This window comes from Schistocerca piceifrons, unplaced genomic scaffold (assembly GCF_021461385.2).
Source record: "Schistocerca piceifrons isolate TAMUIC-IGC-003096 unplaced genomic scaffold, iqSchPice1.1 HiC_scaffold_851, whole genome shotgun sequence".
In the NCBI taxonomy this organism is placed as follows: Eukaryota; Metazoa; Arthropoda; class Insecta; order Orthoptera; family Acrididae; genus Schistocerca; species Schistocerca piceifrons.
Window position 1 is genome coordinate 156720 of NW_025729115.1, and position 13435 is coordinate 170154.

Consider the following 13435-nt stretch of genomic DNA (forward strand, 5'->3'; position numbering starts at 1 on the left):
TTGTATTATTTAGCATGTTGGATAGTGGGTTCAGAGCAAGACAGAACCAGAAAGGACTTAATAAGTCTCCTTGGTATATTCCACGCTTAATCTGTATTGGCTGTGATGTGATATTGTTTGAATTTGTTTGGATATTAAGTGTGGTTTTCCAATTTTTCATTACTATGTTTAGGAACTGTATCAATTTAGGATCTACTTTGTATATTTCCAATATCTGTAGCAACCATGAGTGGGGTACACTATCAAAAACTTTTTGGTAATCAATGAATGCGTAGTGCAGCGACCTTTGTTTAGTTTTAGCTTGATGTCACCTCTGTATCTATTATCAGTTGCTCTTTACATCCTCGTGCTCCTTTGCAGCAGCCTTTTTGTTCTTCATTTATAATTTTGTTCTGTGGTGTATGTGTCATTAATTTCTGTGTAATGACTGAAGTTAATATTTTGTATATTGTTGGTAGGCATGTTATGGGGCGATATTTTGCTGGGTTTGCTGTGTCTGCTTGATCTTTAGGTTTCAGATAAGTTATTCCATGTGTAAGTGTATCAGGGAATGTGTATGGGTCTGCAATGTAACTGTTAAATAATTTAGTTAAATGTGAATGTGTTGAGGTGAACTTCTTTAGCCAGAAATTTGCTATTTTATCATTTCCAGGGGCTTTCCAATTGTGCGTAGAATTAATTGCTCGGGTGACTTCATGTTGCAAAATTATCACTTCTGGCATTTGTGGTATCATCTTGTATGTGTCCGTTTCTGCTTGTATCCACCGTGCATGTCTATTATGTTGTACCGGATTTGACCATATGTTGCTCCAAAGGTGTTCCATGTCTGTTATGTTTGGTGGATTGTCTATTTTAATGTGTGTGTTATCTATTGTCTGGTAAAATTTCTTTTGGTTTGTGTTGAATGTTTGGTTTTACTATTATTATTATTATTATTATTATTATTATTGTTATTATTATTATTATTATCAATAGAAATGGGGAAACATCATGTCCATTAGCATTAGGGAAACAGCATAATTCAAAAACTAACGTTTCACAAGTAGCAATGTCAGGATGAATCACGCAGAAAATATCTGTAAGAGAAGTGATCCACGTTAAGTACACCAGCCCAACGCAATTAGTGATGTGTTCATACTGTATGCACTGTTCATCAGACAGGGACTAGCTGCTAGAGAAGTAACGCACCCACAACAGACTCCATGTATAGTATTTTCTTCTTGTGTCATTCTAAAACAGTGTGGCATAAGTATGGCATACACAAACAATGATTATGTGGATATGCTTCTGGACATTGGTGTATCTGACTGCCGGGCTGGTGCTGCTGCTCATGAACATGCTACTAGATATCCTGGTTGACCTCATCCAGGTAAAAACGTGTTTTGTTGTCTGGAGCCATGCCGTTGGAAGACTAGTTCTCTTCTTTCACAACAACATGACAGAGGTCATCCATGGACTTGCTGTGCTCCAACTACTGAGGAAGCTATTCTGGACATCATACCATAAGAGCCCCAGAGAAGTACACATAGCTTACCAAGGCAGCTGCGTGTCTCGCAACGCACAGTCATTGACGTACTGCACGAGCATGGGCTGTGCACCTGTCATTATTCTTTAATGCAACATCTGCATCCTGCAGATGGTCATCTGTGGAAGCAATTCTGTGGAAGGTTCTAATAACAACAGGAAGCCAACGGCGACTTCATAAACACTGTAACATGGTAAGATGAAGCAGCATTATCTTGTGAGGGTGTCTTCAATATGCACAATTCCCACCATTGGTGTAACATTAATCCGTACGTCACCCACCACAGAGGATATCAAGTTTGCTTTGGCATCAACATCTAGGCCAGAATATTAAGAGATAGGATTTTGGATCCGTACTTCTTGTCTGAGTGGTTGACTGCACGGAGGTATCATGCATTCCTCTCAAACTATCTGCTGACACACTGGACTATGTTCCTCTTCGTGTTCCACAGAGGTTATCGTTCCAATATGATGGTGCACTTTCACACTTTGGAATTAACGTGCAATGGTATTTAGATAGAAAATTCTCAGGGAAATGGCTAGGATGGAGAGGTCCAGTTGTATGGCCTCCGTGTTCACCTGACCTTAAGCCCTGGGTTTCTTTCTGTGGGGACAACTGAAGGAGCACAAGTATTCTACTCCACCGACGCATATGGAAGAACACAGTGTGTTCATGCTGTTCTTGTAACTGTGGACGCAGCCATGTTGTGAAGAATCCAGAGCTGTATGATCCAGCGGGTCGTGCTGCGTCTGGACATGCAGGGGGGTTGCTTTGATCATCTGCTCTGAGGGAAAGGTATTCCTTTGTAAACGTCATGTGGTCATTAATATGGAAATTATTGTCACTGGTTGCTAATGTGTTACATCTCAGAGGACTCACTGCATGTAGCGTAAATGACTAGTAGATACTGAATTATTTAACAGTTCAATCATCTTTACCACCTCGAAATTGATATTGTTTTTGTAGTTATTGCGTTCTATAACAGGTCATTTGTTTCAACTGTCTATTCTCACTTGTCTGACCAAGTTTTCATTATGTTCACCATTACAAAACACTATATTATGTAAATGTCAGATAGGTGTGGCTTAAGAAATGGCGTATACTACAGTACTGTATGGCAGAATGAAACTGGCAAATAAAAACAAATATGCCTCAGCCCAGAATTGAGCCCTCGACTTCCTGCATGCTAACCCAAAATGCTATCCACTACACCAACTGCACATCACTATTCCTATGCCAACAGAGGTAGTAGTTGTACATGTGATTACAGTGCTGACAGGTGCCAACCTTCAATGTCCATTTTCTGCCAGAAATATGTACAAGATGAAATTTTGTGACAGACATTTTTTTTATTGCTAGTATGTGAGGAACCGTGCTACAAAGTCCAAGTGAGTGAATTTCTCTTAAACTTGTATAACATGTTACTTAAGTTTATATCTGTAACATCTTCATCTTCACAGTTTACATACCTGGCAACATGCATTTACTATCATGTCAGTTCACTGTATTCTGTCCAACCATGGTTTGGAGCACCCAGGCGCAATACACCAACTGATCTGTCCTTAGATGCTGTAATTAAATCTGCAAACAATTTCAGGAAAATAATTTAATACTGAGTGTACAATACTAGGACTACAAACGAGTCATTGCCATTTTCAAACTGTTATCTCAGTTTACTGAAATGTGTCAGAATCAGGTGTATTCATCATGAGAGAATCAAAAGAATAACGACTACTAGCTAGAATTTTGAAATAATACCTTGCTCACTACTTTATCCCAGTCATCACATGCCTGTCCAAATAATCTTTTTACTGTGAATGGAACAGTGGCAGTGATGGACTAAACATAGGATGGTGTGTGTGTGTGTGTGTGTGTGTGTGTGTGTGTGTGTGTGTGTGTGTGTGTGTAGGATGGGCGGGGAGGGGGAGGGGGCGGAGAGGGGGGAGAGGAGGATTACTTTTACACTGAGTTGCCAGAACTGCTGAACAACCTTTACTGCATGAACTAAGAAGAGACTGAAATTTTCCAGTTAATCCAAGACACAATTACAGTACCCCATACCGTCAACTAAATAGTAAAAGCTTTCAAATTTATATTAGGAATCCTTGAATGACATTGCTCGACTTTTTATCTGTACGTTGTATCCTTCCAATCATTTACTCAATGTAAGTTGTGCATGATTTAGATTTTAACTGGTGCAAAATATCGGTAAATTCTTGCTAAGTAAGAAGATGATGAAAAGCTAATATCAATAATAAACAACTGTTGCAGAAAAATGCCTCAAATGTATCCATTATCAACTGTTCAGTTACGTTGTGTCTCACTGAAAGAGAACTGCCTCTCCAACCTCTTTCACCCAGTGAGATCACCTGAAATATAGTTAATTATTAAGACAGATGGATCAAAAACAGTGTTTTGGGAGAGCATTTGCCTTCCACTTTGAATGACTGACATAAACCCTTTAAACATGCAACAGCTTTATTGGATTCAGTTGCATCAGGTCCTCCCAAATACGAGTCACACCTAAACTGCTTTGCTACTCCAAACCTTTGAAAAATATTTGACAAGGGAATGATCATACACCTAAGGGAACAAAGAAAATTTGCTATTAAGTTCTGGGTTTTACATAATGTTTGACATTTGTCAAAGCAGTCATTACTATTATCTAATATTGTCTTTCATTTTATGGGTGTTGTCATTGTTGTTGTTGTTATCGCTGCTGTCGTTTATGGTCACCGGATTTCTTCTCGTGCATGCATTTTTCCTACACTGATGCCAATATTTATCACAGCTATAATACTATTCTTAATATTTTCTTCTGCTACCTCTAACTTGTCAACTGCAGTCTCCATAATTCCTAACTTATAAAAGACAAAACTGTCCTATGCTTGGAACATCATAGTGCTTTACTGAACATGTTCCTGAAGGCTGCGGTACTCCACTGCATTCCTCCAATTTTCGAACAAAAAAACGCTGTTAAAGGGAGACCTACAGAAATAAAAATGTCAGAAATGAATCCATATATCCTAATCACACATTCATAAAATCAATGAGATTCAAAATAACCAACACATCACAATTTGGAAAGAACGGTAACCCAAACAACACTAGAAGAAAAGAATAAATTCCACACTCATCATTAAAGCTGTTAGTGACCCCACATGGTGACATTATGTTCTCACAAAAATCTTTGATCGTTACCTAGTGGCATAAACTGCATTAAAGTAACAAAATACAGAAGGAAAGTTCTGGTAGAACGTAAATATTTTAAGAGTAAAAGGGACCACTCACATAATAGTGGAAGTGTCGAATTATCGACAGTTACACATAAAAGGGAAGGCTAACTTGTTACCTTTTGGAATAAATCCTTTCTTGAGCTAAAGAACACACACACACACACACACACACACACACACACACTGGCAGGTACACTATGTGATCAAAAGTACCTGGACACCCTCAAAATCATACATTTTTCATATTAGGTGCAATTTGCTGCCACCTACTGCCAGGTACTCCATATCAGAGACCTCAGTAGTCATTAGACACAGTGAGAGAGCAGAATGGGGCACTCCGCAGAACTCACGGACTTCGAATGTAGTCAGGTGATTGGGTGTCACTTGTGTTATACACCTGTAAGCAACATTTCCACACTCATCAACTCCCTAGGCACACTGTTTCCAATGTGATAGTGAAGTGGAAACGTGACAGGACACGTATAGCACTAAAGCGTACAGGCCACCTTGTCTGTTGACTAACAGAGACCACTGACAGCTGATAAATGCGGCAATCAAATGGTAGGGTGTGGGTATGGCAAATGCCTGGTGAATGTCATCTGCCAGCGTGTGTAGTGCCAACAGTAAAATTTGGAGGTGGTGGTGTTATCATGTGGTTGTGTTTTTCATGGAGGGGGGCTTGCACCCCTTGTTGTTATGCATGGCACTATCACAGCACAGGCCTACATTGACGTTTTAAGCACATTCTTGCTTCCCACTGTTGAAGAGCAATTCGGGGATGGCAATTGCGTCTTTCAACACGATCGAGCACCTGTTCATAAAGCACGGCCTGTGGCAGGTTGGTTACACAACAATTCGATCCCTGTAATGGACTGGCCTGCACAGTCTTGACCTGTATCCTATAGAATGCCTTTGGGGCCTTTTGGAACGCCTACTTTGTGCTAGGCCTCACACTGATATCGATATCTCTCCTCAGTACAGCACTCCGTGAAGAATGGGCTGCCATTTCCCAAGAAACCTTCCAGCACCTGACTGAATGTATGCCTGCGAGAGTGGAAGCTGTCATCAGGGCTAAGGGTGGGGCAACACCATACTGAATTCCAGAATTACGAATGGAGAGAGCCAGGAACTTTTAAGTCATTTTCAGCCAGGTGTCTATAGTGTACAATGCAGGAAGTTGGAGGTTCTTAAAATCATCATCATCAACAGCCATTTGGTATTTAGGCCTGGGTAATAGCTTCCTTTAGACTTCCCCACAAATTATGACCTCTTGGAATACAGAAAATTACTTGCTTAGTCCATCTATTATTCATTTGCCTTGCTCCATATCTTTCCCTACTCCTATTCATTAACATTAAAGTCACTATTAATCAACTGACTCCATGACTTCATTGTTAATTTGTTCTGTTTTCTTCTCAATGCATTACTTTAGTCTTCTTAAGATTTATTTTCATATCTACCTCCAAGCTTTCTCTCTAAGTTATTGCATTAGTGGTGAAAATTTTATCTGCACTAGAGGAAAACAGTACAATCAAAAGCAAGTTATAAATGTTCCCCTCTTTTTTTCCCAGTTTAGGGCACTGTGAATGTCCTCTACGATTGTTGAGAATAGTTCTGGCGATTTGAAATCTCCTTGTCCGACTGACGTTTACAGTTCGAAAGTTTAAGGCAGCTGTAAGACAGACATCTTCAGCAGTATACTGAAATAGGATCAATTAATATCTTGTTGTATACGTCTGGTTGAAAGTGTCAAAAAATTTGTTAAATCTTTGACTCCTATGCAACGTGATAATTCATTTCCTTTGCTTCATCCTACAATTTCATTCTCAACTTGGAAATTGTCCATTATGCTATAGTCACTTCTGAAATCAGTTTGGTCCTTTGCTTCATTACACAGTTTTTTATGCATATTTTAGTGAATACCAGTTACATTAGGAGAGAATTGATTTATTTCAAAGATATTCTGTAAATAAGTTTGCCGTTATCTTTCCTTCAGTTTTAAATGTTCCTACAGATGTTCCATCACGTTGGGTAGCCTTTCTTTTCTTAATGCCAAAGATGACTGTATACACCATCCCCAGCATTATTTCTAGAGTGTAGTTATTTTCATGATTAGCTATGTGTTTAGCTTTCTGTATCATCTCTTTAACTACACAGACATTTAAAAACAATTTTATTTGCTTGCGCATTTGTATCTCAGTTGTTAGTTAGAGTGCCTTCACACGTAATAACCAAGGAAATGTGGTATACACCCGACATCTGATTTTCTTCTTTTTCTTGATACTGTAGTCTTGCTACTTAGTTTATACCGAAATTAATAAGAAGTGGTAAGAAAGCCGCCGTAAAGTTCTGCAATAGCAGTTGTAGGCTGGTAGTCATGGTGTGGAAACATGCGAGTCAGAATAACAAGTACACAGGACTGCAAGACGGGCTAGCCAAACTCAGTGGAAAACTGCACCACACAATGGTAATAGCCGTAGCGAGCAGGCGAATGTCACCACAGTAGGGCAAGACTCCTGTTATGGACTAAATGATTTGGTGGCAGGTTTTGGTATAACAAATGGTCACCAGGCCCAAATAAATATCTGCATTTTGAAGAGAGACACTTCGGGGTTCGGCAATACCACGACACCAGGGCCATGTTGGATGATGAGATGACTGAGCATCATCATCAGCAGCCACAGGTTTGACACTAGTTTGGGTTAGCTGCCAGCAGCGCTGAGATGTGTGTGGGATTTGGTGCCACAGTGCTGCTGACCTGCTAGCCGCCATCCGACTGATGCCAGTGAGCAGCAGATCTTGTCCCACACACAGCAGTCTCTACACGTCACCGCGATGAATGCATGCAGGGCTGAGTCACCAGGAGACGCTGTTCCCCAGAGGAACACCATCACAGCACAATACACAGTGCCACTGATGCCACATCCATGACCTACTGAGGCTGCTGGCCATCCTCTGGACTGTTGTCAGTATCGCAGGGAGTCTATGTGTGAGAAACTCCTTGCCGAAAGAAGCAGCCGTCCACAAGCCAGCGCTGGCAAGGGCCAACAGAGTGAGGTGTGTTTGCCTTGCTAATGATGCAATGTGTAATTGAAGTTCAATAAACACCTTTCTTTCCGTCAGCAGTGTATCCACGGGCCTCCTGGCCCATTGTCACTACGACTCACCCGACTGAGTGCAACAACACACATCAGACTGGTGTCAGCAGGGGATCTTCAAGCCAATCACCATTCCACTTGCTCGCAGCAGGGGGAGCAGATATGCCTGTTACTACCATTCGTGAACAAAGAAGATTGCTCGACTACTGCAGGGGTTGGGGGTGGGGGTAAGTGTAGTGTCATTATCCAGTTTTTAGTGAAATTAAAAAGAAGGGGGTAAGAAAGCCATTACGAAGTGCTGCACTCACACTACTGAGTGCAATCGCACTCTTCATTGCTCTTATTGTTTTAAATTTTTCCTCTTACTAAAGTTTCAATGCATCTTTCCACTCTGTCTTGAAGATACAGGGTGTTTCCCATACAGAATATGCAATATCTCCAGTCCTGCAAACCAATATACCTGTTGGTCATTTCATTAGTTCCTTGGAATAAAAGGTTTCAGAATATTGTCCAAATACGTGTCAGAAGTTATGTTTTGGTGGGAGAAGATAAGTAGAATAAGACCTGTTGCACTAACTGCATACAACACTCCTAGTTTTACATTGTGCAGAGGCTCCTGCAGGGTGTATACACATACTAGGAAAAAAAATTCCCGGATTTCCCAGTTAAAAACACACTTTCTCCTGGGTGAAAATACACTTCTACCATGTTAATTGACAGCATACTTTTCCTCGGAATTGTAAAACTTATCAATCCTTTGAATGGTTATGGTTTTCTACACCGGTGTAGAATTTCTAAGCCATTTAGAAAACAAAACTCAGAAAAAAAGGCCATGTACACTGCATATTTTCATATTACGAAAGTATAAATTCAAATTCCACCAAACACCGCATGTTACTTTCCGAAGCATTGAAATCGAGATTGTGATGCACTTTTGTATGTCAGTCATAGCTCATGTCACGTGATCTCGTCAACTGATAACAGCAGATATTCAGAGCTTAGGACACATGATGTAGTCAGCCAACAACATTATCACTTTAAGTAGCACATACACACAAATAGGAAAAGTTAATGGTGTAAATTAATATACATGGTGTTGCTACAAAAAAGCAGAGCTTTCACATATAATACTGGTCTCGACAATTAATAAGCTGAAAGAGAAGCTAAACTTTCACGTATAATGTTGATCTTTTTTGCATGTGTTACACTTTAAGATACATCACACAAATGTGCCAGTAAATTTTTTAATGCTGACATATATGCCTGATCTCCTGGGCTCAAATTTTTTTCTAAATGGTCATCCTCAAATAGTCGATTTTTCAATGAGAGTCAAACGCTCTGTGATTTAAGAAATTCATCGCATTCTCGCACTTAGTTCATCTTGCGTAAAAGGAAATTTACTTTGAAAGTAACACTTTTCAATCAATCATTTGCAATATTTTCCCACAACCTGTTAGAAAGAGGTTTGTTTCAGCAGTTGCCAGAGCACGCCAGATAACAGGGGTCACCGCGCTTGCACAGCTACGATGATGCAGGAAGCCTGTATGTTCGTACGTGTAAAACATTAAAACATTTTACATTATGTCATAAAAGAAACAAGACATCAGAGGAATTTTGTGAACCATACTAAAATGCATAATTCGGTTTAAAGTGCACATTCGTATGTCCAGATTTGGTTGTAAATTTTCTTCAAGTACCAGTACTGTATTCTCATTTTTGGTTCTTTATTGTGGCATAATGCCATACGTGCTAGAAGATGAAAGCATACTCTTTTGAAATGCAGCGAACAGTTGAAACTAGCCAATAGTGTGGAATTAAACACTTTGTTTCAAATAAATTGACTGCCTCAGCAGAAAAGATTAATAAAGCTATATTTCTTAAGCAAACTGACAAAAATAACTTCATTGATCTGCAAGACGATTAATGCTTGACTTAAATTGCTGCCCAGGGCAGATACCCAAGTTTGCTCCCACTGAGTATGGCAGCTTGTGCATGCCAGTACAATTTTTCCAGGTAGCATGTTGCTGCTTGCTTATACAGCTAATGGTGACACTTTTGTAGCCAGACGCGGGAGAAAGTACATGTGCGACTCAACTGCGCATGCGCATGGGCCCGCTCACAACTGCTCACACGAATCTAATGTAAACAGTTGTGACATCTTGCTCATCGGAGGCAATTTGTTGTTATGAAGCATTGCACTGTGTTCCTAAAGCCTTTGATACATTTTGCTACTGGCAGACGCTAGTATGGGCACTGTGTTTTGTTGAGTACATGGCGCATTTCCTTCGCAACTTAGGTTTTATTTTTGTTTTTTTCTCTCGTTCATGTTTTATTGCTGCAGTATTGTTCTGCAGTAGTGGGATGCAGTAATATCCTTTGCTAGAGTATTATTTCTTACCAGTCAAAATTACAAAAATTTAACTAAAAACTAAAACAAACAAAATATCCCAGAATTCTAAAATATTCCCAGGTTTTCCCGGGTTTTTCCCGGATCTCCCTGTTGTCCTGGGTCATATACACCCTGCTCCTGATGTAGGTGATGAGCAATTTCAGAGCTTCAGTGTCAACTGTATTGAGAGTTCATATGCCCTGATAAAGCCAGACATGTTTCGTGAGATAAAAGGAGTATTTCAGGGTCAACCTGCACAGGCTGGAACAGGTAGCTACAGTACAGATGTTGTGTATCAGTGTGTGAATTGGTTAGCTAACGGTCTACTGTTACTACGTAAAGTTTGTTTAAATTTGTACGTAGTTCTATGAGATGATGTTACTGACACATCAGTCTGAAGTGCTAAATGGCACAATGATTTTCTCAGGATTTTTTCAAGGTTGCACCTAAATCATCCTGTTTATTCTCTGTTAAAAACGGGATGCCACCCACAACCATCTAAGCGATGGGCTGGGAATGCAACATAGTGAGCTCCTTGCACTGTACTTGAAACACGATGTTCATCTGAATAGTTTTGCTTAGTACAGCGTACTCTGTTACATTCCCATTATTATTTGGTTGCCTCAGTTAAGTTGCAGTGATGGGACAATGTAGCCATATGTGTGAAGGTACACACTCCAAAATCTCAATGACAATTACAGTACTGTTTACGTGACTACCAACGCCTCAACCTTATGGTGAGTGTTTACTTTAATCCTTCCATCATTTAAATCTTGTACAATTTCCTCATTTTTCACAGAATATACGGAATTTCATTTTTAGTTTAACGTGGCCCTACCGAGTACATTTTCTATGCTGTTACATCTCTACCTTCCAAAGTCGGTTATACAACATGCGACCAAGAGCACTGGCAAGCTGCTTATCACATTCCACTGGCAGCACTGGAAAAATGTTGAGCCACCATGGTAGAATGTTCTACTCTGGCAATGAAGCACGTGCAGATTACCACACAATGGGCTTGTCACCTGTTGCTTTGGCCTCATAAGATACCCAGTGGCAGTTTTTCTAAGGCAAGCCAAAATAAAAGCTGACCTTCCTGACCCAACAGTATCTATCATCAACCACTGCTTGCAAGGGGATATAATCATCGCCAGCTGTCAACTTGATGTGGGTCACTGGTCTCAAATACAACGAATACCTGCCTCTGCTAGCTGCTGACCTATGGGCCTAGTCCTGATGCTGCCACAAGCTGAACTAGTGCCTCCCACTGGGGGCCTGCTGCTGGCTGACATCAACTGATTTCAGCATATCTTCCAAGGATACTCGGTTCATAGTCTGCACTTGGGTGCCTCTTGCACCGGGCCACTGCAAGCTGCTGGTCTGTTGCTGCATTTGCACCTAATAGCATGGCCAGCCTGCATCAGAGTTTGCTGTGTGTCTGACATCTGTAGGCCTGATGCAACTCAATGGCCACGAAAGTGCTGACTTCACTTCTTCACTGCAGCCACCTGCCCAATCCGAAGGCCTTGCAATGGTGGCCACTTCCCACTGCTTTGTGCCAAATTAAGAAAGCACTGTCACTGGGACACTGTCTACATCTGCTCTATGAATTCTGTTCAATAAATCTTGTCATAATTACCATAACCCCTAGAATTTCACAGGGGTCATGGCACTGGTTCTCTGTACCTGTTGTCCAGCCTACCATTCTCTGACTATGGAATCAGTAATGTTCAGACTATCCTATCTCTAATAATGTGTTTGCTTCTGAAAGGATGTCTTAAGGATAGGCCTAAACATAATGTTCTCTGCAAATTCTACTAATATGTGACCTCTGTCACTTCTTGTATCATACTCTCAGTTTCCCATTGAAGAATCATTCTTTTGTTTTTGTGCCTTTTTTGTGTTAACATCACTCATTATCACTGTTTAGCACAATCTGCCGGTAACACTTCACATCGATCTTGTACCTCTATCCTATTAACACATCACATCACCATCTGACGGACTCTCCAACCTTTACTCATATTGTACATCTAAAAAACGAAGTTAGTTTCTGGAGCAGCAGTACTTGATCAATGACCTTCATGCAAGACATGTATAGCTGTCCGAACTGTGCTTTTGCTCTTCTTGCACCAGCAGCAGCACTGAATCAACTGTTCTTAAAAAAGTGTCAGGCATAATTGTTTCACCAGCATGTCTGTATTTAAGCGACACTTCTGTATATCAATGGTAACATTTGGTTCTGCTTGATAATACACAGGACCAGTAGAAATTTTAATTATTTCCAGAACCTTCTCCAAGTTATATTTCAACTGACTGCTGACAATAAATCAGAAGTCACCTTTCAACATCAATTAAGTTAATGCATAATTCATGAAAAGTATACATCCTTTGGACAGTTGTATTCATATGTGAGTGCCTACTTGGATAATACCAGTGAGTACTCTAGAAATTCTGGTTGATCATTATTCTTCAATGGACAAAGTGAGGTTATGCAATGGTGTACACACTGAACTTGCAGTGGGAGAAGCAGGGCTCAAATCCTTATCCAGATTTAGATTTTACTTTCATTCCCGATGAATGTCAGGAAAATTTCTTAGATAAGGAAATGGTTGAAAGTAATACATAAATAAAACACACTATAATAACAATTGTTAGCAAAGTAAGCATATTTTATGGTACAGGTTTTTTTTATATAAATAAAAAGGATACATTCATCATATGGTGAAATGTCCATGTCTTGGATATCCCCCTTGTGCTGATAAACTTCACCTAGGAACTCGTGATGATCTGGGTAACGACGATAACGTCTCACCAGGCCACCTTCACAGACTGTAAATAACTGGCTTCCATTTGAAGTGTACCTGCAAAAATTAATCAACTTGTGCAAATACATTTAGACAAAATTTAATGACAGTCATAAAGAAGTTTTGTTCTTGAACACCTACATTTCTGTTTCAATAAATAAGAAAGGTTAACCTAAAAATGTGTTAGTACAACCATACAGCTACTTTTCTGTTCACAAAAACAAACACATTTTCACTTTTTCACTTACACATCTAGAACAAAGAAAGACGTTTTTAACTGCATTGACAAAGTCATTAGATATGGAGTACATGCTCAATACTGAGCATATCTCTGAGTAAACCACTCAAATTCACATAAGGAGATGTGGAGATGTGCTGGT

The 13435-nt window shown here is 40.0% G+C and overlaps 1 protein-coding gene across 2 annotated transcripts in view; it reads right to left on the minus strand.

The window, feature by feature from the left end:
• LOC124771004 overlaps positions 1-13435 on the minus strand; it is a 114679-nt gene that overhangs the window by 21783 nt on the left and 79461 nt on the right. For both annotated transcript variants that reach the window (XM_047249260.1, XM_047249261.1), the window contains 2 exons: positions 12961-13112; positions 2995-3106 (listed from right to left, as the gene is read on the minus strand). In XM_047249260.1, coding sequence (XP_047105216.1) covers positions 3015-3106; positions 12961-13112 — 244 coding nt within the window. In that variant the 3' untranslated portion in view covers positions 2995-3014. The remainder of the gene's footprint in view (positions 1-2994; positions 3107-12960; positions 13113-13435) is intronic.